At 40.2% G+C, this 24,868-nt stretch overlaps 1 protein-coding gene across 1 annotated transcript in view; it reads left to right on the forward strand.

The window, feature by feature from the left end:
• Positions 1-7,932: 7,932 nt before the first annotated feature.
• The window catches only part of LOC120244334 (fibrous sheath-interacting protein 2-like), a 74,155-nt gene continuing 57,219 nt past the window's right edge, over positions 7,933-24,868 (forward strand). Inside the window, exons 1-10 of the mRNA XM_039250761.1 lie at positions 7,933-8,031; positions 8,072-8,263; positions 9,045-9,170; positions 11,706-11,867; positions 12,582-12,671; positions 13,080-13,177; positions 14,742-14,883; positions 15,585-15,695; positions 16,122-16,242; positions 21,897-21,965. Coding sequence (XP_039106692.1) covers positions 7,933-8,031; positions 8,072-8,263; positions 9,045-9,170; positions 11,706-11,867; positions 12,582-12,671; positions 13,080-13,177; positions 14,742-14,883; positions 15,585-15,695; positions 16,122-16,242; positions 21,897-21,965 — 1,210 coding nt within the window. The remainder of the gene's footprint in view (positions 8,032-8,071; positions 8,264-9,044; positions 9,171-11,705; positions 11,868-12,581; positions 12,672-13,079; positions 13,178-14,741; positions 14,884-15,584; positions 15,696-16,121; positions 16,243-21,896; positions 21,966-24,868) is intronic.

The following is a 24,868-nucleotide window of genomic DNA, read 5'->3' on the forward strand; positions in this document are numbered from 1 at the left end:
AGAATCTCCTAACCTTCTTTAAGCTCTGTTATGGGTTGAACTGTGTACCCCCCAAAAAGATATGTTGAAGTCCTAACCCATGTACCTCAGTATGTTGAAGATGTAACTAGTGAATATGAAGTCATACTTAAGTAGGATAGGCCCCTAATGCAATATAACTGGTGTCCTTGTAAGAAGATGTCCTATCTGAAGACAGAGACATACAGAGAGAATGTCACATGACGTTGAAGGCAAAGATTGGAATTATGCAGTTGAAAGCCAAGGAATACTAAAGATTGATGGCAAATCACTATAAGCTAGGGAGAGGCAAAGGATTCCCCTACAGGTTTCAGAGCATGGCCTTGCTGACACCATGATTTCAGACTTCCAGCCTCCAGAACTGAAAATAAATTTCTGTAGTTTTAGGCCATCAGGCTTGTGGTACTTTATTACCCTAAAAAACTAATACAGGCTTTGGTATTGAGAAGTGGGGTACTATAAGGCTGTAACAAACCTAACAACGTGGCTTTGGAATTAGTAAGAGGTAGGGGCTGGAAGCATTTTAAGGTTAGTGACAGAAGAAACCTAGATTGCCTCGAAGAGAATATTGCTTGAAATATGAATGTTAAAGGTGCTTTTGGTGAGGTCACAGACAGAAAGAGCAAACAAGTTGTTGGACAATGGAGAAAAAAAAGCTGATCCTCATTATAAAGTGGCAGAAAACTTGGCCAAATTATTTTCTACTATTGGGAGAAAAGTGGAACTTGTAAGTGATGAACTCAGATGGTGAGCTAAGGAAATTTCCAAGCAAAGTGTGGAAATCACACTCTGGTTCCTCCTTGCTGCTTATAGTAAGGTGATAAAGGAAAGAGATAGAGAATGAATTGTTAATAAAAAGGGAACCAGAATTTAAAGATTTGGAATATTCTCGGTCTAGCCACATTACAAAAAAAATGGGAAAGCATACTCTGGAGAGAACAAAAAGGTGTGGCTGGACAATCTTTGATAAAGAGATTATGAGTGTGATTCAAGGATCCAATCAACCAAATCAGCAGAGGCTAGGAATAGAAATGCAGTTATCCAATAAAGATCTGTGGACAACCCTCTTTTCTGATCGCTTGCCTTGGACTCCTGTGAATTGTGTGGGAGGCTGGCAAAGTTTTTGAGAGTTTTATTCTTCAGAAACACTACCAGCATGGACTAGAAGGAGCAGAGAGGAACATAATGAAGAAATGGAAGAGTCATTTTTGCAGGCACATGGGTAAACTAGGACTCCTAGGTTCCAGAGAGCAGAGCCACCACTTCCTTCTAGAGGACAGAAATACTGAGAACAAACTGAGGGTTGATGGGGGTGGGGGAGAGGGGAAAGTGGGTGATAGGCATTGAGGAGGGCACTTGTTGGGATGAGCACTGGTGTTGTATGTAAGCCAATTTGACAATAAATTATATTTTAAAAAACAGAGGACAGAGCCACTCCTACGAATGAGATGGTGGGTCCACCATCTAGGATGAATGGGGTGGAGCTACTACTTAGGACAAGGGTGGGGAGGTGGGTTCAGCCAGGTGGGGCAATAATGGGACTCGTCATGTCCTGGATTCCAGAGATCTGGACTCCCTTCTGGGTTCAGGGATGGAGCCTCTGCCCAGGGCTAAGAAGGTCAGGTAACCTCCTTGTTTCTAGAGGGAGGAGCCATGTCCTCAGCTGTAGAGGGCAGGGTAGCTGCCCAGGACTAAGGGGGTGGTACCTCTACCCAGGGCCCAGGGGTAGGGTTATTGTCCAGAGGTGAGAGTCAGGGAGGCCACCTAGAGCCAGCGTCCAAGTCATCTTTTCTTTCCAGATGGTGGGCCACCACCCAGAGCTGATGAGACGGGCCCAGTGAACAGAGCCACAGAGAATTATTCTAAAGCTATAAATCCCAATGGAAATACTCTGTTGTGTTGGAAACTGCTTTAAACCAATGATACCTTTTCTCCTTGGAATTTCTCCCTTTTGGAACAGAAATATTTATCCTATACCTGTCTTACCACTGTATCTTGGAAGCAGATAACTTGTTCTCTACAGTTTACAGATACACAGCTAGAGAAGAATTTTGCCCCAGGATGAAGCATACCCTGAGTCTTACCCCTACCTAATTTAAATGATATTTAGATGAGATTTCAGACTTAGACTTGATGCTGACATGGGTGAAGACTTCTGAGGCTAGAGGAATGGGTAAAACTACATGTGGGAAGGCCATTAATTTGGGGAGAGGGGGCAAAGGGCAGACTATTATTGGTTGAATTGTGTCTCCAGAAAAGGATACATTGAAGTACTCACCCTTAGTGTCTCAGAATGTGACGTTATTTGGTAATAGGGTCATTGTAGAAATAATTAGCTAAGTTAAAATGAGATCACACTGGAGTAGAGTGGGCCCCTAATCCAATATGACTAGTGTCTTTTTAAAAAATATTTTGAGATGGTGGGGGAGAGGGGCAGAGGAAAAGAGAGAGAACTCTAAGCAGTCTCCATACTCAGCATAGAGCCCAATTCAGGGATCAATTCCATGACTCTGGGATCATGACCTGAGCTTAAATCAAGAGATGGATGCTCAAATGACTGAGCCACCCAGGAATCCCCCAGTATAACTGGTGTTTTAATAAGATAACCATGCAGAGACAGAGACACAAAATTTCATGTGACAATGAAAGCAGAGATTGGAGTAATGCAGCTGTAAGCCAAGGAACACCAAAGATTGCCTGCAAACCACCATAAAGCTAGGAAGAGTCAAGGAAGGATTCCTCTACAAGCTACAGAGGGTGCATGACCATGCCAACACCTTGAGATGGTAATATCTATGTCCTTCCCCTTAAACCTGGGTAGACTTTTGTAACTGCCTCAACCAATAAAATGTGGTAAAAGTGATGCTGCATGACTTCTGAGGCTAGCTCATAAAACGCAACATAGCTTTCACCTAGTGCATGCTCTCTCTCTCTCCCTTCCTCCCCATCTCTCTCTTTCTCCCTCCATGTATGTGTGTGGTGTGTGTGTGTTTGTGTGTCTGTTTCTGCTCTTGGAATGTATATACTATGTTGTGAGGAATGTAGATACTATGTTGTGAGGAAGCCCAGTCAATATGGAGAGACAAGGTGTGGGTGTTCTGGCTAACAACCCTAGATAGACTCCTAGCCAACAGCTAGCATCAATTGTCACACATGTGAGTAAACAAAGCCTTAATATGGTTCCAGCCTCCACCTTCAAGTCTTCTAACTGAAATCCTAGATATCAGAGAACAGAGACAATCTATACCCTCTGATGCCCTGTATGAACCAGAAGCTTAAGGAGGTGATAAATGATTTTGTATTATATTGAGCCACTAAATGTAGGGGTAACATATTACACAGTAGTAGGTAGATAATGCAAATTGTTTATAGTTCATAGTTCTCTGGAATAACAAGAAACCACCTCTGGATATAATTGGAGATGACGTTTGGGGTCTTGAGAGAGATAAGTATATTTTACATTTAGGTGGAACATAAACCATAGGGAGAGGTAAGTATATTTTGCATTTAGGTGGAACATGAACCATAGGGACAAGAGTGTAGACTGTGCTATATTGTTACATTAAAAACCTCCGAAGAACAATACCTCTATGTATCCATGTCCTTGGTTAATCCTCTCCTATATTGAGTCTAGACTTGACCATGTGGCTTTCTTTGGCCAATGTGATTCAAGCAAAATCTTGAAAGTACTTGCACTTTAGGGCTTGTCCTTTCTCGATGTTGGGAACCCTAATACCACTGTGGGAAGAAGCATGGCCTTACCTGCTAGAGGATTAAAAAAAAAAAAAAAGCTCCTGGAGAGAGCCCAATTATCCCAGTCATTCCAGATGAGGCTCCAGAATTAACCAGCCCCCCCCCCACAAAAAAGGAGCATAGTTATCATAGTTATGCAAGAGGGGACAACATGAGCAAAGGCACAGAGTCATGAACTAGCAGTCTGTGTGCAGAGGACCAACTAAAAGCAGTTCTGTATTACTGTAGGGTCATGTTTGAGATGCGGTATAGCAATAGTGTCTTAAAAAACCAAGTCACAAAGGTATTTTATGCTTTGCCTTCATTCTTCCTGTGGGTCATTATGGGTCTTAAGCAGGGACAAGACATAATCAGTTTACAATTTAGAAAGATCACTTTGGTGGCAGAATACCTAAAGAGGAATGTGCACAGGAGGAACAGTGATCTTTAACACAGTACGGAAGTCCTAGCCTCAGCAATCAGACAACAAAAAGAAATAAAAGGCATCCAAACGGGCAAGAAAAAAGTCAAACTTTCACTATTCACAGATGACATGATACTCTATGTAGAAAACCCAAAAGAATCCACCAATAAATTACTAGAACTGATACACCAATTCAGTAAAGACACAGGATACAAAATCAATGTACAGAAATCTGTTGCGTTTCAAGGAATCTATCCCACTTTCAACTGTACCAAAAACCATAAGATACCTAGAAATAAATCTAACCAAAGAGGTAAAAGATCTGTACTCTGAAAACTACAGAGCACTTATGAAAGAAATTGAACGTGACACAGAATGGAAAAACATTCCATGCTCATGGATTAAAAGAACAAATATTGTTAAAATGTCTATACTCCCCAAAGCAATCTACACATTTAATGCAATATCCCTGTCAAAATACCACTAGCATTTTTCACAGAGCTAGAACAAACAATCCTAAAATTTGTATGGAACCACAAAAGACCACAAGTAGCCAAAGCAATCTTGAAAAAGAAAAGCAAAACTGTAGGCATCACAATTCCTGACTTCAAGTAATATTACAAAGCTGTAGTGATCAAGACAGTATGATATTGGCACAAAAACATACACATAGATAAATGTAATAGAATAGAAAACCAGGAATGGACCCACAACTATATGGCCAATTCATGTTCAACAAGGCAGGAAAGAATTCCCAATGAAAACAGACATTCTCTCCAACAAATAATGTTGAGAAAACTGGATAGCAACATGCAAAGGAAAGAAACTGGACCACTGGCTTATACCATACACAAAATAAATTCAAAATGAATGAAAGACCTACATGTGAGACAGGAAACCATCAAAATCCTAGAGGAGAATATAGGGAACAACCTCTTGACATTGGCCATGACAACTTCTTACTAGATACATTTCCAAAAGCAAGGGATACAAAAGCAAAAATGAACAATTGGGACTTAATCAATATTAAAAGCTTCTGTACAGCAAAAGAAACAATCAATAAAACTAAAAGGCAACTTTTGGAATAGGAGAAGATATTTGCAAATGACATATCTGATACAGGGTTAGCATCCAAAATCTATAAAGAACTTATGAAACTCAACACCCAAAAAAATAAATAATCCAGTTAAGAAATGGGCAGAAGACATGAATAGAAAGACACTTTTCCAAAGATGACATTCAGATGGCTAGCAGACACATGAAAAGATGCTCAACAGCATTCATCATCAGGGAAATACAAATCAAAACTACAATGAGATATCACCTCATACCCATTAGGAGAACCACTATCCAAAAGAGAGAGAGAGAGAAAACAACAACAAAATAACAGCAGCAAGGATGTGGAGAAATTAGAGACCTTGAGTACCGCTGGTGAGATTGTAAAATGGTTGAACCACTATGGAAAGCAATATAGACATTCCTCAAAAAAAAAATTTGTAGAATTATCATACCACCCAATAATTCCACTGCTGGGTAGATAGCGAAATAATTTTGAAGTAGAGTCTCAAAAAGACATTGCACACCCATGTTCATAGCAGCACTATTCACAATAGCCAAGAGGTGGAAGCAACCTAAATGTTCATTGATGGTTGCATGGTTAAAGAAAATGTGATGTATACATACAATGTGATACTATTCAGCCTTAAAAAGGAAAAAAAAATTCCTACTACATGCTACTGGCATGAATAAACCTTGAGGACATCATACTAAGTGAAATAAGCCAATCACAAAAAGACATGTGATTCCACTTATATAAAAGTACCTGAAGTAGTCAAATTTATAGAAACAGAAAGTAAAATGGTGGTTACCAGCGGCTGAGGGGAAGGGAAGAAAGGGGACTAGTTTAATGGGTACAGAGTTTCCATTTTGGAAAATGAAAAACTTCTGGAGATCTGTTGTACAATGATGTGAATGTACTTAACAGTAGGGAACTGTACAGTTCACAATGATTTAGATCATAAACGTTATGTTATGCCAGTTTTTAAAATTTTTTTTATGGTAGTAAATACATTTTTATTTTTATTTTTTTTTTTTACAAATAGTTTATTGTCAAATTAGTTTCCACATAACACCCAGTGCTCATCCCCACAAGTGCCCTCCTCCATGCCCATCCCCCCCTCCCCCCCACATCCATCAGTCCTCAGTTTTTGTCAGCATTCAAGAGTCTCTCATGGTTTGCCTCTCTCCCTTTCCCCCACCATTTCCCCCCTTCTTCTCCCGATTAGTCCTCTGTTAAGTTCCTCCTAGTCCTCCTATACGTGCACACATATGATATTTGTCCTTCTCTGCCTGACTTATTTTTTAAATGTTTATTTATTTTTGAGAGAGAAAGACAGGCCGTGAGTAGGAGAGGGGCAGAGAGAGAGGGAGACAGAATCGGAAGCAGGCTCCAGGCTCTGAGCTGTCCCCACAGAGCCCATCGCGGGGCTGGAACCCACAAACTGCGAGATCATGACCTGAACCGAAGTTAGATGCCTAACCAACTGAGCCACCCAGGCGCCCCAACCAGTTTTTTTTTTTTTTTAAATCACGATAAAAAGATGCATAGAAAACTATGGAAACAAAGTACAAACTCCTGACACATCAGGCACAGTCTCAGCCCTTAATGTATTTACGGTCTAGTGAGTTCCTAGGCAGCATGGACTATGTTTTACTGACTTTTATCCTCAGCACCCTGCAGCGTCTGGCATACAGCAGGCACTCAAGAATTGTTGGCTAGGATGGGGCACCTGGGTGAGTCAGTTGGTTAAACGTCTGACTTAGGCTCAGGTCATGATCTCTCAGTTCATGAATTCAAGCCCTGCTTGTGAGGTTGAGCCCCACTTTGGGCTCCACACTAACAGTGCGGACCCTGAGTGGGATTCTCTCTCTCTCCCTCACTCTCTGACCTTTGCTCACTCTTGCCCTCTCTCTCAAAAAAAATTAATTTTATTTATGGCTAAGCTAATGAGAAGGCAGAAAGAAAGAAAAAAAGAGAAAGAGAGAGAACGAGAGAGAGGGGAGGCCAGAGACATGAAGAGCCCTAAGACATGAAAGGAGAAAAGGGCAGAAAGCATTGAGCCTTAAAAAAATTATTGTGCTCTATGTGGGTTCCGGAGAGGCGGTATGCCTAGGACAAGGGTGGGGTGGGGTGGTCATGGTGTCTATAAAGGTGGCAAATGTGGAAAACCAAGCTTCTGGCCCTAGTACAAACTACACAATTACTCAGGGACATATGTGGAACAGAATCATAGCTTGTTGGGGGGCCAGGAAGAATAGTAAAAATTACAGCCAGCTACCCACTGACAAAGCTTGATATATTCTGATTTAGTTTAAATGAGGGGTGTTGCTTTCAGAGAGAAACTTAACCTCCACCACGCCCTCTTACACAAGACTTCTGAACCACTTTCTCAAACGCTGAGGCTCGCACCAAAAGTTCGGGCGGCAGAGCGAGTGTTGAGTGGTCCAGCCGCCCTTCCCCGGCGCCCCCCCCCCCTTCCCGAGGGCTAGGTGGGTTGGGGACGTCAGCGCTCGAACTCCGAACGCAGTACAGTGAGGGGCGTGGCCTGGAGGACGCATTACCCTGGCGACCACCGCGGTGGCTGCCCAGACTTGATCTGATCGGAGAGTGGGAAAGGTGTGAGTGAAGAGGCGAAACGAAGACGGCTTGCTGCCCCAGCCCCCTCCCCACCCGGCACCCTGGGGGCTGACGGGCGGCCATGGAGCTGTACCTCAGCAACTGCTATAAGGCTGCCGAAGCCGCCGCCACCAAGGCGGCCGCCAGCAGCCTAGCTGCCGACAGGGAGCAGTGCGCCACAGTGAGTGGCGGCTAGTGGGCCGCAGTGGTCCTCCTCCTAGCTCCTGGGCGGAGTCTCGGTCCGCGGGCCGACGGAAGGGGCGGAGACCTCATCGGAGGGAGCGGGGAGGCGGCGGCGGAGGTTGGGGGGGAAGGGGCGGGTGCCTGAGGACTCAGCTTCAGGCCGCTTGGCTGGGCTGGTGGGGAGCGCTGCGGGTGGCGAGGACCAGCATTGGGTGCGGTCCAGACAAACGGTAACCCGTGGAAGCTGAGAGTCTTTCCGGATCGTCAGCAGGGCGGGCTCTTTTAACCCTGAGTGGATGGTTCTTTGGTTTATGTGAAAGTATTAGCCCATTGAAATGTGTGTGAGTAGTTTCATCTAAACTAAAAGAATAGGTCTTTAAAAAAAAGGACAAAACATGGAAAGAGCCTAAGTGTCCATCAACAGACGAATGGATCAAGAAGATGTGGTTTATCTATACCATGGAATACTACATGGCAATGAGAAAATGAAATCTGGCCATGTGTAGCAACATGGATGGAACTTGAGGGTGTTATGCTGAGTGAAATAAGTCAGGCAGAGAAGGACAGATACCATATGTTTGCACGTATAGGAGGATTAGGAGGAACTTAACGGAGGACTGTGGGGNGTGGCGAGGACCAGCATTGGGTGCGGTCCAGACAAACGGTAACCCGTGGAAGCTGAGAGTCTTTCCGGATCGTCAGCAGGGCGGGCTCTTTTAACCCTGAGTGGATGGTTCTTTGGTTTATGTGAAAGTATTAGCCCATTGAAATGTGTGTGAGTAGTTTCATCTAAACTAAAAGAATAGGTCTTTAAAAAAAAGGACAAAACATGGAAAGAGCCTAAGTGTCCATCAACAGACGAATGGATCAAGAAGATGTGGTTTATCTATACCATGGAATACTACATGGCAATGAGAAAATGAAATCTGGCCATGTGTAGCAACATGGATGGAACTTGAGGGTGTTAGGCTGAGTGAAAAAAAAGACAGACTTTCTCGTTGTATCTAACAGGGCTCACACAAAAAAACCATTCCAGAGGTCGGAGCAGCTAATCTATTGGATCTTCCTCTTGGGGTCAAGCTGCCTGTTATCCCAGGAAGCAACAATATATTCTATACTACAAATATAAGTGAAAAGGTAAACTGAGTTTTAATACTGCTTAAGTGATTTTCTTTACCCTTTTTAGCGTACTATTAAACTTGAAACACTTGCTATGATTTTGCTTTGAGTCAACTTCAATTTCACACACAAAGCGAAGGCAAATGAGTTCAAATGTTTAGCGTCTGAACTTCACCTTAATGATGGAAGGTCCCATGATATGCCTCAGCCACCAGTGCAGCCTTACCTCCAAACCAAAGCCTGTGCTCCCAAAGGTTGGGGTCTTTTCTGCCTACCTAAACATATCATGCTAATTCTTACTTCTGTGCCTTTGTCCACCTGGCTCCCACAACCTGGCATGCACTCTTCTCCCCTTCCTGACCTTCAATGAGCCCTCTTTTAAGAGCTACTATAAGAAGCCTTTCACAAGTATCGCAACACCCAACTAATCTTTTCTTACAATTTACATACCCTTGGTCTGCACTATCTTACTTAGCACTGAATCAGCACTTTTAGTGATTTAGCATGCTGCATTCACATTGTTGCACATTTTGACTCCTCTGCCTAACACCCCCAGTCTGTCCTTAATTTAGGCCAAGACTGAAGGAGGTTCAGAACTTTCTAGCTGAGAGTGTGCTTTAAGCACAGTAGCAAAAGATTCTACAGGAATAATTTTGACATCCTTCTTCTTGCACTGTGTAGTATGTCATCAAGGATGAGTACAGGCTTCTTGGTATTTTGGGTACTTTTCTAATATATAAGATTTTTAAAGTTTTTTTGGTAGAAAACAACAGAGTTTCTCTTTTGAAAATGCATAATGGTCTACTAAATATATACCAACCTCACAGAAATTGACTGAGTAACACTCCCACAGATTAGCTTTCTTAAAACATACTCAAATCCTATTTCACTACTAGTAATAACATTCCATTTTAGTTTGTAACTTTAGCCCTATCTGTTGTTTTTTTCCCTCAGTTATCTTCTATTTGCATATTTCTATTCTGTTCCTGCTGTTCACTTGTAAGCTACTTCTTATTTCCAGGTTTTTTTCTATACTCAATTACAGTGATTATCTCTATATTATATTGATTAGCCCCAAAATATATGCATTTAATCATGATGGGGCACTGCATTCAGCTCCCCTAAAGACTAACTTTGTGGGATCTTTGTCTTTAAGAGGATCTCCTCAAGAAGGTAAGACTTTATATATACATCATTAGGTGTTTTTTATTTTCTTACTCATTTTACCCTTATCACCACCTTGTAAGGTGAAGCTATGATTTATCTAGGGTCACAGGTAGATAGTAACAGAGTTCTGACCAGAACCACCATCTCCTGACTCTTAGGGCATGTTTCTTTACCTGACCTTTCTGCTTCCTCAACTGCTGACCATTTTAGCAGATCACTATAGAAACAGGGAATTTAAAGGTCTTTCATGTTGTTTTGAAAGCAAATGGAAGGCAAAATTATATCATCCAACTGTTTTATTTTCAATCAGATTAAAATGTAACAATGTAACCTATGTGTCTTTAGCTCTGCATTAATCCAAACCTGACAAGTGATCCGATACTTCAACATTTTGATACCAAACTTATTCTCAAGTAATTTATTTATAAATTAATTTGCTTATTAGTATACTATACTTAGATGGCAACTGCTCATAAACTTAAATTGTTTTCATTGTAAAGTTAATAGTAAAAACTTTGCCAATTAACTTAGACATTCTGCTTTCAAGAAAAGATAACCTGTTAAGAGAACAATTTTCATACTTTTAAAATTCTTCCCTGTGACCTCCCACTGGCAGGTAGTGATGTTATAATAGATTCTTCAGTTGAGGGAAACCAATCATTTTAATTGACAATAGAAAACTTACCCTGGCCTCAACAAATGGATTTGTTTCTTTCTTTATAGGTCAGTAGCCCAGGGCTGGTCAACACATGTCTGTTACCAACTAAAGTCAACATCTAAAAGAAGCCATAATCAATCCGCTAATTGCATCATTGTTTCAACTGCCATCACTGTTGATCATTTCTCTTCTAGGAAAGATGTGGGCTTCCTATCTAGTCTCACTGTAAATTAAATCATTGCCCAGAAGGATGTCTTTCTTTGCCTTTTTAAGGAAACATTGGTAGTCAGTGAATCCAGTTTCCTGATATAGGTCCCTTAAGAAATACAAGAGGCTAGCATCAATCAAGCAGTCAGAAACTTACAAAGGAAGCTTTTAAATGGAAAAAGAAAGCTAGAACTCTATCATGCACTTCTTGTATTACCCTCTGCCCACATATGAAGGATCCTGTCTGCCTTACAAGAACTCTTAGGGCGACACATCACTGTTCATTAATTGGACTGAGGTTGAGGCTACCACCTCCAACCTGAAGACAGTTTTGGTAGAGAAGAGAGAAAGAGGCAGTGAAATTTACCTAAATCAACCCACTGTCCACATTCCCTTACTTCAGGTTCTGCTTGTATGCTTCATTTTTACTGAACAACCTAGTCATTTCAACAAATTGAGGTTTATAAGTGTAATTTCATCCATTTTACATATGTAATACTTTTGAATCTGTGTATTTGCAGCTTTATCAGCCTTCTTATGACTTTAACCTGACTGATCCTTATTGCCGACTTTTGGAGACCAGCTATAAAAGTCTGCATGATCCACATTTAAAAACATACTATAAACGAAAAGATATCCTAAGGAGATTAAAGAAGGATGGCTACATCACCAGCAATAATAAAGTAGGTTGAAGTCTACTTCCTTTTAACTAATAGAAGTCTAGGGACTTGATAGACACTTGGTTCTGTTCTTCACTAGGAGCCTACATCAACTTTGGTTAGACAATAAAGAATATTTATTAGAGAACTCAATTAATTACTCAGTATTTGGATCTCTAAATAAGACTACTTGTTCCTTCTTGATCTTTTTTCTTTGATAACAGCAAAAGATAAGCATTAAATGATTCAAATATGTAAAGACATCCATACACACGTATTTATTTGTGTATTTTCTCCCAGCTGTATTGTAGTGCCTTTCCTCTTGCTCTAAAAGTAATAATGGCACAATATACCTATCAAGGAATATTTCCTATACTTTTTGAGAAGACTAGAGATAAAACAAAAACCTAGCAGAAAATAGCATAATGAAATAAATTGGGGGGGGTTATTAAATGTCATTATTATACTGGTGTTTTAATAACAAATTCATTGGGAATAGTAAATTTCTGAGTATGATGTGAACCATATTGTTGACATAATATTATTTAGATAGAAATTTCCTGGTGATACAACAGTTTTAGATACAACTCTCCAAATTGCTACCAGAATGTGCTATTATTACCCTTGATCCCAAAATTGTTACTAAAATGAATGCTCTTATGACATTTTTCTCTGGAAAGCTTTGTGATTGTCAAAACTTTCTGTTTATATATTTCATTTTTGGTTTTGTTTTTATAGGTCATATGTACTTTGAAAGAACTGAATAAATACAGGCAGTATCTGACGACTTTAAAATTAGACTTTGAAAGAAACTATATAAAACAACAAGTAAGTTGATACTTAAATTTGTTTTATTTTGGACCTGTAAAGATAGTTTTTATGCAGGATTTGGAAGAAAGGTTTGGTCCTCTGCAGAATATTTACTTATAATAACCTGACCTAGAATTATTAAAGTAACAAATCAAATAAGATCTCTAGAGATCTATAAGAAATAAAAATGAGACTGTTGCCTTTAATTTACAGACAGAAATTTTCACTTTTCTGGAATGGAGTCACATTAGATTTAAGTTCAGGTTAACAGAATTAACCATTTGTAAAGTACAGGAGGTTTACTAAGCCCTAAACTCAAGAAGGCAGACCAAAGGGTAGGTTTATTTCTAGCTAATATAAAGACTTTAATTTTTTTTCTCTCAGAAAATGATTGAAAAACAAGTAAATAAATTGTATGAAACCAAGAGAGCCTGTGATAGTTATGAAAACACACAGTTCCAAGGATGGCTGTTACAGGAAAGTAGACAAGCAACTCCAGACCAAGAGCTGGTAATAAAACACAGGTACGAATGAAATTAATGCATATTTCGTGGACATATTATAGACCCCAGGAAGTTGTTGAACTACTAGAGATCATTGAAAGCAGGATGAAAAAAAAGTATTAGACACTATTTACCTTCCTATAATTTTCAACATGGAGAGAAAGGAAAAGGAGATTAAGAGGTAACAGGTTTTGGGAACCCTGGTGTCAAGGCTTGGGAGCAGAGTTTCTTCCTGAGAAACTGGAGTCACCAGAAGCCCAAGGGGTAAGCCAAACTGATATTTGAAGAAATGCAAAGTACAAATCCCTGAGCTTGGGAAATCCACGTCCATATTAGCAGAGAGAGAGAAGGTGTGTTCAGCATGTTTCAAAATTAAGTTTAAGGAAATTACTGCAGGGTCAAAAAAGGAGAGTTCCTATAACTTTATCTGATGCTAATACAAACAGGTGTTGTTCCCCCACCAACCGTGTGTGTTCATTCAGCTATTACCCACACACGTGCACTGTTACAATTAGGAGGCCAAGCCCATGCCCCAGGAGGCAGAGATGAGTTCTAGTTCTCTTTGTCCTTTATCAGGGGTGAGGGCCAGTCCCCCTTCCCCTGTCTCTTAAATTCCATGGATTCATGTCATGATATGCCAGAATATGTGCTGATCTACCAAGGTCCCAGAGTGGTAGTCTGCAGATCTCTCTATACATGGAAGGTCATTCAAGGACTTGGAAGTTACAGAGAGGCCAGTAACCACTTATTTTTTGGTAATTTTTAAAAGTTTATTTATTTATTTTGAGAGAGAGCATGCAAGTAGAGGGGCAGAGACAGAGGGGGAGAGAGAATCCCAAGCAGGCTCCACACTCAGCATGGAGCCTGACACAGGTCTCAATCTCACAATCGCGAGATCATGACCTGAGTTGAAATTAAGAGTTGGATACTTAACCAACTGAGCCTACCCAGGCATCCTTTACCCATTCTTTTATTTAATTTTTTAAATGTTTTATTTATTTTTATGAGAGAGAGATAGAGACAGCGTGTGCAGGGGAGGGTCAGAGAGAGAGGGAGATACAGATCTGAAGGCATGCTCCAGGCTCTGAGCTAGCTGTCAGCACAGAGCCCGGCGTGGGGCTCGAACCCACGAACCGTGAGATCATGACCTGAGCCGAAGTCGGACACTTAACTGACTGAGCTACACAGGCGCCCCTACCCACTCTTTTTTTTTTTTTAAGGAAATTCCAATTACTTATGTTTTGAAGTCAGTCTTTAAGCTGATTTCAGCTGCCTTTGGAAATTCATGTTCCTCAAACTGCTGAGCTATAGATAATCTCTGTATAAAATGTTTTTAATCACTCTGTTCCACATTTTGCTATTGTCTCAGCCACAATAAAAAACTTTTGTAACAGAGTCTAGTAAAATTAGTACAGCATGGTGAGTTAGGGGATCAGGTTAGCTTAAAGGTCCCTAAAAAATTAGATTTCCTGTATTTAAGAAACAAAATACAACGCAGAAGGTGGTTTGGGAATATCAAAGTAGATAATACCATCATAAGGGAAATATCCAATTTACTTTAACTTATATTTGCACTTTTACTTAGATATTTAGATATGATTAGTAGGGAATTAGACAAGGTGGAGCACACGGCAGAAAAGCAGAGTGCACTCCGGATGAAGGAAGAAGAACTACGACATCAGGACCACATTAGAAGAAAACTTAGTCTTCGTAGACAAATTGAAGAGGTGAGGAAAACCAAATTTTGAAAATTGAAGGGGAAATTGTGTATGGTTGTTTCATTGGTAAACATTTTTAGCAGTTCCACCATAGGACCTGAAGCTATTTCAGATCTAAAAAATAAACCACTATTAAAAATAATAATTTAAAGAATAAACCACTACTTTTTATCAGTCATTCTAGACAAGCTTTTACTTAACATAGTGAGATCAATACCACAAATTATATATCTATTGCATTTTTAGTCACACCTCATCTGCTCTGAAAGTTTAAGATATTACCTCTCGTGAAAAATTATCATGCCTGTATTCTCTCAAAGTACAGACAAGCTTATTTATTTATCTTCTCTGTCAAAATACATTTAAGAGCAACTGATTACATGTGATATACCCCTTAGTCAATAAGAGAAAACCCTCTTGCCAACATCTTTTTAGACCCATCTTTGGAGCCAGGCTTATGCTTGAGTTAAGTTTCCAACAGTAAAATAATTATCTTCCTTTTGCCATTCTATTGCATTCACCAACATATTCCCAATGAAAAGCAGTAAGAGAAACCCATTCTAAAGACACTGTAAGATTTTTATTATGGTTGACTCGATTTCTGTAAGACCCTTCACTTGATCTAATTTGCTTATTGACAAAATACAAAAAAACCAAAAAGATAATGAAAGAAAACCCTCTACTAAATATGATAACATTGTGCTCCTAAGGAATGGAAGATGAAAGAAATGTTACTTTTGACCAAGATTGGAGAAGAAGTAAAAAGAGAAGCCAGAATTGAGGAACAACGTCAAAAAGTCAGGGAGGAAGCTCACCGGAAGGTAGAGTGAGCTTTTACCAATAACGTGGGCTATTTGAGGAAAAGCTTTTTGCCAATTTTGATACTTTAAAGTATGAGTTATCAAAAGTGGCTTAAACTCGTGAGAATAGTTATTGATGGAGAGACCCAGTCTGTTCTGAACCTGGACTTCAAGGGTTGGTCTCAAATGCAACCAGTGTCCAGAAAGTAGGCAATGAGTTAAATTGGATCTAGTTGTTAACAATATATTCTTTTTCATGCTGGACAATAAAAGGAAACTCATCCTTACTGCTTTCCTAACTTTGTACTCATTGTTACTTCAGAAATCTCAAAACAGGAAGGAGGGCACCCTTCAAGTAGACATCATATTTGAAATGTCTGTTTTGCATTTCCAGTGGCAAGTTGCTATTAAATTCTTAAATGTTAAATGTATTTTTTAATATTTTAGAAACAAGCACTTTTAGAGAAAAAAATCGCTCATCATTTACAAAAAATGCAAAGGGATGACCTTAAGAGAGAAGGACCAGAGGGAAGTATAAGTGAAAACAAAGGACAAGATGAAAGAGAAGGTGAGAGAGAGACAATAAATGATAAACTTTCTAAGTAGAAGATGCATATCTATATATTAGATATGGTGGCTTTTAAAAAGAATTTCTATGTGCTGATACAGTGAGGTCACAGTTTCCTTGCAAAGGAAAATCCTAGAAGCCCATGCTACCTGTGCCAAGCAGTATGCAAGGCACTTCCTAGTTACAGCTCAAGTTGTAAAGAATGTACACACACACACACACTCACACACACATACACATTATTATGTATATATAACAAATTCAACACTTCTATAAAGTGATTCAGTAAACAACACTGCCTGCACCACAGGTTTAAAAAGTAGCCAGTAAGAGGAAACTAAAAAAATACAACAAACAGGGAGGAAGATATACATATATACACATACATAGAGACAGACAGAGAAAAGGAGCCAGTGAAAGAAAGCATTAGCAAAAAAAAAAAAAAAAAAAGAAAGAAAGAAAGAAAAGAAACAAAGAGGAAGACCAAGGAAAATATTTTTATTTGTTTTTAAAAAATGTTTATTATTTTTGAGAGAAAGAGACACAGAGCATGAGCGGGGGAGGGACAGAGAGACGGGGAGACAGAATCACAAGCAGGCTCCAGGCTCTGAGCTGTCAGTACAGAGCCCGACGTGGGGCTCAAACCTGCAAACTGCGAGATCATGACCTGAGCCGAAGTTGGACATTTAACAGACTAAGCCACCCAAGTGCCCCAAGAAAAATATTTTTAAAAATGGAAGAAAACATTTCAAATGAGGACCAGTAAGAAAAGATTATACAAAACAGCAAGAGAGCAAACTAGTAAGAGAAAGGGGGGGGGGAATGATTTTTTATTTTTTATTTTTATTTTTTTATTTTTTAAGGAGACAAAAGAAGAGACATTTGAAATATACCAAGCATAGAACAGAAATAGATTAAAAAAAAAAACACCCAAAAGGTTAAAAAGGAAGAGGCAGTAAGAAAAGATGGTACAAACAGAAAAAATGAAGAGAAGGAAAGAATGAATAGGAGAGAAAAAGAAAGAAAACTGAACAAAGTAAACCAATAAGAAAACACACACACACACACACACACACACACACACACACACACACGTCACATTAGATGAGGAGGAAAACAAAAGCAAAGAAAGGAGACAAAGAGACTAGAAGGAGACAGAAAGACAGGAAAAGAAAAAAGTGAAAGAAAGAAGAAACAGATATACAAGGGGAAAATACAGGAACAAAGAGGGAGAAAGGAAGATGGAGAAGAAAGAAGTTTAAAAAGGATAAGTCAGTGGGACAAAGCAAAATAAAAATAGACACAGCCTCTCACAGAGACAAAGGAGTTTGACAGATAGTGAGAGTCTAGTGAGAGACAAAAGAATTTGAGTCATCTAAAAAGGAGTCAGTTCAGAGGTGCCTGGCTGGCTCAGTCAGCAGAGCACATGATTTGATCTTAGGGTCCTGAGTTCAAGCCCCATGTTGGGCATAGAGCTTACGTAAAAAAATTGTTTTAAAGAAATCAGGGGGTGCCTGGGTGGCTTAGTCGGTTAAGCCTCCCACTCTTGATTTCGGTTTTGTGAGATCAAGCCCCACATCAGGCTTTGTGTTGGTGGTGTGGAGCTGCCATTTAAACACTTAAAAATAAATGAATAAAAGAAGTCAATTTAAAAATGCATTAAAATTAGGGGTACCTGGATGGCTCAGTCGGTTTAGCATCTGACTCTTGATTATAGCTCAGGTCATGATCTCACGGTTTGTGAGATAAAATAAACTTAAATTTTATTTTTAAATTACATTAAAATTAGATGGATGTATCAGTCAATCAATTCATAAATACATACATACATTCATATATATGTATATGTATATGTATATATACTTATATAGATTCATATACAGATTTATAGAACTGATTTTTTAAAATACTTTTAATGCTTATTTTTGAGAGAGAGAGAGAATGAATGGGGAAAGGGCAGAGAGAGAGGGAAACAGAATATGAAGCAGGCTCCAGGCCCTGAACTGCCAGCACGGAGCCTGATGCGGGGCTCAAACCCACAAACCATGAGATCATGACCCGAGCTGAAGTCAGATGCTTAATGGACTGAGCAACCCAGGCGCCCCCAATAGAACTGATTTTTAAAGAGAAGCCAGTAGTAAAGACGGGAAAAAAATAGAGGAAAAAAGGGAAAAACAATTTAAAGTAGTGAATATAATGAGAGTAAAAGAAATAGGGGACTGAGGGAGGGGGGTGGGATTAAGGGAAGGAAGGGGCAGGAAGTAAATAAATCTCTAAAAGGGAAGAGTCTGGGAAAAGAAGTAACAAAGAGTGTGAACATGGACAGTGAGAGGATGCTGAAAAGGAGAAGCTAGTGAGAAGATTAAGTACAATCATTGGCAGGAGGAGGAGATCAAGGTCTAAAAAGAAGAAATTAGCTAACAAATATAGTAAAATAATACAGATACAGAGATGCATAGATATAGAAAAGAATGGACTTTAAAAGTACATTCCACTAAAAGGAGTGTAAAAAAAGATAAATAGGAAGACATTATAGGAGGCAGGTATGACACTTTAAGAAGGGAGGAAAAGATGGAAGGATGGAATGGAGGGAGAGAAGGAGAAGGAAAGCAAAGAATTGTGAAAGGGATGAGGCTAGGAAACTTGGTAAAAAAAAATAACAGAGAAGAAATAAGACTAAGTGACACAGGGGTTTAAAAGCAGGAGCTACAGTACAAATTAAGTACAATTGAGGAAGGCAGAGAGAGAGGGAAAGATGTAAAAAGATGTTACTTAAAATAGAGTAAAATAAAGATAGGTAAACTGATGAGACAGCTGAGCCATAGTGGGTGGGTGGGTGGATGGATGGACAGACAGTCGCAAGACTGGACAAAAAAACCCCACAGAAAATAAGAGAGAAGGAAAGAAGTTGTTATAAGGAGTCACTTAAAAGAGAAAGGAAGGGAGGGAGCAAGAAGAAGGAAAGAAGGAAGTAAAGTTTGTACAGGATGAGTCAGTAGGGAAAAGTTATTTGTAAGGGACAGATAGGAGAGTGTAAAGGAAGACCAGTAAAAAAAATCAAGTACAGAGGTGCCTGGGTGGCTCAGTCGGTTAAGCATCTGACTCTTGATTTTGGCTAAAGTCATGATCTCCAGGTGCATGAGTTCCAGCCCTGCACTGACAGTGCAGAGCCTGCTTGGGATTTTCTCTCTCTCTTGCTCTCTCAGTCTCGCTCTCTCTGCCCCTCCCCCACTCACACTGTCTCTGTCTCTCTCGAAATAAATTAATTTTAAAAAATCAAGTACAATTGTATAGTGTGCAAGAGATTTAAAAAGTGGAAGGCAGTAAAACAAAGACCTTAAAGAGAAAGGTGATTGATAGCCATATAGATGGCCACCCAGCTAGGTAGGTGTATAGGTAGAAAGATCTGATTTTAAATAGAAGGAAGCAGCAATGAAAACAGGACAAAGATGTATAAAAAAAGTGGGGAAATGGGAAAAAAAGTTTAAAAAGAGTAGTAGTAAAAAGAGAGTAGATGAACACAGGAAGAAAGAGAGAGGAAAGAAGGGGGAAGGAGGAAGAAAAGATGAATGAACACAGGAAAGAGGGAAAACGAAATGAAGGGACACAGATGGGAAAGAGAGGGTGAGTGTGTGAGTAGTTGGGTGGAGATAACGAAGGAAATAGGAAGAAGGAAGAAACAAATGAGTCAAGGAAGGATGAAAAAAGCAAGAGGGGAGGGAGAGGAAAGAAGGCAGGCAAGCAGGGAAAAAAAAGAAAGAAAAAGAGATAGTGAAAGAAATGGTGTGAGTAAAGATCAGAGGAAAGGGAGGGAAGGGGGAGGAAGTGAGGAATGGAGGGTAGAGAGATCTAAAGAGAAGTCAGATAAAAATAAAGGTGGGTGAATAGATGGAAACCAGGTAGATAGGCAGACAGGATTTTATGAGAAGGGCCTCATACAAAAGACAATATTAGAAGAAAACCTGAGAGAGTGTGAAGGGAAAAAAAGTTTAAAAGGAGAACCAGTAAAAAAGGAGTATATAAAGAATGGAGGGAAGGAGGGAGGAAAGGAGCAGGAAAAAAGAGAAGAAAGGAAGGGAGGCTGGGACATGAGGATAGAGGGAAAGCAGGAAGTAGGGGTGGGGACATAGGGAGGGAAGGAGGGAGGCGGGAAGGCAGGGGTGCAGGTTCACCAAAAGAAGACAAAACAATCCATAGGAAGACAGTTAAAGGAGTAAGAAGGAGACCTAGAGACAGGAGATGAAGATCTAAAGGTAAAATGGAGGGAGGGAGCAGGGAGAAGGAGAGAAGGAAGGCAAGAAAGAAAGAGAAGAATGTTCTAAAATGGGGTAAGGCTAGGAAAACAGTAAAACAAAAAGAAAGATTATTGGAGCAAGACACAGAGGAGTTGAAAAGGAGAAGCTAGGAAGAACATGAAGTACTGAGTGGAGGACAGGGAGAAAGAGATCAACAAAAGTCAGATAAAAATAAAAATAAAGATGGAAGGAAGACAGCTAGATGATAGGTAGGTAAATATGGGTAGATAGACATAATAAAAGGTGGAAGACACCAGAGGAGAATATATTAAATTTTTTTAATGTTTTATTTATTTCTGAGAGAGAGAGCGTGAGCAGGGGAGGGTCAGAGAGAGAGAGGGAGACACAGAATCTGAAACAGGCTCCAGGCTCTGAGCTAGCCATCAGCACGGAGCCCGGAGCCCGGAGCCCGATGCGGGGCTCGAACCCACTAACCATGAGATCATGACCTAAGCCGAAGTCAGACGCTTAATCGACTGAGCCACCCAGGTGCCCTGAGAAGAGAATATATTAAAAAGGTAGAATGAGAGAGAAAGAGGAGAGAAAAGGAAAAAGGTTTGGAAGTGGAGCCAGTGCAAAGTGAATAAAAGACCGTCATCTTCCATCACATAGACACAAAGGGATGCATATCTTAAAACTCTAGTGAAATCCAATCAGCACACATAGTTTGGAATTATTTTGTCTATCTGAATGATTAGAAACAGTAACTGTATTCATCTCTTTCACAGCTGAGGTATATGTGTATTGTTTCCCCTGCCAATCTCTGAGGCACAGCCAAGGAAGAGCATGAGCACTATCACAGCATCTCCAGCATAGTTGTGCTGTTGTGCATCCCCGCACAGAGAAAAGGCCATGTTCTCACTGGGCAGGATGGAGGGATGGAGTTTTTTCCTTCTCCCAGAAGACAATTCTGTTTGCCCAAGTATAGCTTTAACTACACAAGATAATAATGTAAAAGTTATTGTCCTGCCTCCCCATCACATCTGTCCTCGGGTTTCTCAACCTTGCCACTATTGACATTTTGGGCTGGATAATTCTTTGTTGTGGTGGCTGTCCTTTGTGTTGTAGAATGTTTAGTAGCATCCCAGGCCTCCACCCCCTAGATGCCAGGAGTGATCCTCCCTCACCACATGTGTAACAATCACAATGTTTCCAGAAATTTCCAAATGTCCACTAGGGAACAAAATCGCCTCCCACTGAGAACCACTACTTAGCCTCTCCAATTCCTCCTTACAACCCCATATGTACATTAGCATATGGCTCTCCTCCTATTGGGCATGAGAGAATAAATAGACTCTATCTTGGATAACTTTGTCATTTCCACTATTAAAAATAAATATTTTCTTGTGTTCCTTTAAGCTCCTTCTCCAGAGATAAAGAAAACAAGTGATAGTACCAGTGGCCAGAAATTACACCAAGGACAAAAACGTAATTGAAATTATTATGATTAGAAGTACTACAATAGTAATTTGTAGAAAGATAGGATTTGGTACTGACCTCATCTGCTTACAATTCAGATAAATCCTCTATCCTCTGTTATGAATGATGGATTTTGACTCATGTTTGCCAACAGTGCTACAACCTCACTTGCTTTCTGGATTAGACTCCCTAATTGCTTGCTCAGTTCATGTCACCGCCACATGCCCGTGAGCAGAGCAGGCCACATTTTACAGCTGACAAGTCTGCAAGCCCAGTTCATAGCCCTGCTTCTCCATGGCCCCTGCTCCTGATTTCATTTTTGTATTTTTCCATTACCAACAAGATCCCCAGGCACTTTTTTTAACCTGTTCCTCACTGGCTGCTACCGCCACTACTGCCAGTCTTTACTCAGCAGTTCTACCTCCTAGGGAAGTTTTTACCTGTATCTCATTTGTTTCATTCACCTGGAGAGTCATCCTTGCAGATTCCTGACTGGAGGTGCTACTGATGTTTCTGAAGCCAGTAGCCCTAGAGACCTAGTGAGGATGAAGACTCCAGCCCAACACTCTTTCCCAAAACCCTGCCCTTCCTTAGACTTTGGAATTTTCAGGCCTGAAGTAACTTCTGTCACTTCACTGGTAGCAGAAATATTTTACTCTGCCACATATTTTTCTGCAGCAGTGGAGCATGTCCTCAGTGTTGCCCACTCATGTTCCCCTGTTTCTTTTTGAACAGCCTGATGGAATAGTAGTAGTTGTTGCTCTAAAACCTCAACCTATTTCTTGAATAGGCTTCTTTAATATATACATGGCTATCACATTTTGCCAATGTCTTCCTTCCTTTTGGTTTCGGGCTCAGTCATTGATTTTTCTAACATACTACTGTAAACTTTGTGGGATCCCCATAATGGCCCTGAATTTCATGCAGCCTCCCCCATTTTCTTTCCAAAAGATAATGTCCAGATGTTGGGTAAGAGGTGTGGCTTATGTTCTTAATCCTCTATGTGTCAGCAATATGGGCATCACCTAAAAAGCTTATTAGAAATGCAGATTCTCAGGCTTTACTCTGGACCTACCGAACTGGAATCCACATTTTCACAAGATCCCTGTGCTTTATATGCACATTAAAGCTTGGGGAACAGTGGATTCTGTGACCTCATGGAGGTGAAATAAAGCCATGGTGCTTAGATGAAATGTCTTCTGCCTCTGGTCTCCAGAGAGATGTCCTCATCTCCTCTGACATAGTGCTTGGCCTATTGACATTCACAGTGGAAGTCAGCCATCAGGGCAGTGACTCATGGTCTGGTTCCACTGAGCTTAGAGCTCTCTGGCTTTCCCATTTCATCTCAGTTCTGGCTGGCTTCTCCATAATACTCAGGATGGGGCCTTCTTACCTCCACCACATGACTGCCCTTGGTAAGCTTCCCAGCTAGACTCTCAGCCCTTTCTGGGCCATGCCCATCACATAGAAGCCAAGAGTGGCTTAAGAAAGCAAAATCTTAAGGGGAAATAGGAAGAGGTTGGTAAAAAGGTAGAAGAACTTTTAGCTATAAGATGAATAAAGTCTAAAGCTCTAATGGAAAACATGACTATAGTTGACTGCACTGTATCTAACTGAAACTTGCTGAGAGCAGAACTTAAAATGTTTTCAACAACAACAAAATATAAATATGTGAGGTGATAGATGTGTTAATTAAATAGGGGGATCCTTTCACAATATATACATTTATCAAGTCACTACAATGTATACTCTATCTTACAATTCTGTATGCCAATCATATACATCACTAAGCTGAAATTAAAAAGAAAGAAAGAGAGGGAAAGAAGGAAGGGAAGGAAAGGGAGGGCAGGGGAGGGGAGGGGAGAGGAGGGAAGGGAAGAGAAGGAAAGGAAAGGAAAGGGGAGGGAAGGGGAGGGGAGGGGAGGGAGACCAACTTTGGAGAAAAGCTTGCTCTGCTTCACCATATATATTGTAGTTTCTGGCCCATGTCTCAGGTGAGGAGGAGGCAGAAGTAGGGGCGGGTAGCCTAAGAGATTTCTTCCTAGAACCCTAAGTGGGGAGCAGAGCAATAGTTCTTTTCTCTCTATGCTAACTTTGTTTGTCTGAAGCAACCAAGACCCAAAGTAAAAAAACATGAGGCCTCGTGATTTATTTGCTCTCCAACTCTCCCACCACCCTTTCACTTTCCCACTGTCTCTGAGCTGCTAAAGGAATAGACTTCCCCCACAGAACTTTCTTTAAGTCGTATATTCCTTCTTCCTGAGCTTCCTGAGCCCAGATAGCTCTTCCTGGAGGGCTAGGGTATCTCCAGTACACTAAAGGAGAGTTATCTGAGATAAGTATATCAGTCTGTTGCTATACAAAAATGAAGGTTAAATTCAGGGCAATTCTTGAGACAGTTGCATAGCTTGCAAAGCATACTGTCTTGGCTATGTCATCCTATTTTTGAATGACAGGTGCTGAATATTACTTGGGTGTATATTGTGGCATTCCTCCTGTTAAAAATTCTAACGTCCTCTTCCCTAGTTCCACCCCCAAGCAGGTGAAGTACAAAACTAGGGCAGAGGTCTTGTACTTAAGGAATCAAAAATGAGAAAATAATAGAAAATTTTTAAACAGTAGCCCTGTTGTATAATGGCTGTTTCACACCTGTCAAGCCCCAAAAGTAAACACAACAAAATATGGGTCTCCAGACCTACATCTAGAAGGTATGCTCACTGTAAAAAAAGATGTAAAATATAGAAAAATATGTAATATATAGAATGTAACACCATAGTAAACATGGGGAAAAGGCACAAACATTTTACTGAGGACATACAGATCGCAAATAAGCACATGAAAGAGCTGCTTAATATTATTAGTCATTAGGAAATACAAAGTAAAGCACAATGAGATACAACTATACACCCAGT

Source organism: Hyaena hyaena, unplaced genomic scaffold (assembly GCF_003009895.1).
Source record: "Hyaena hyaena isolate Hyena2069 unplaced genomic scaffold, ASM300989v1 scaffold_383, whole genome shotgun sequence".
Classification (NCBI taxonomy): Eukaryota; Metazoa; Chordata; class Mammalia; order Carnivora; family Hyaenidae; genus Hyaena; species Hyaena hyaena.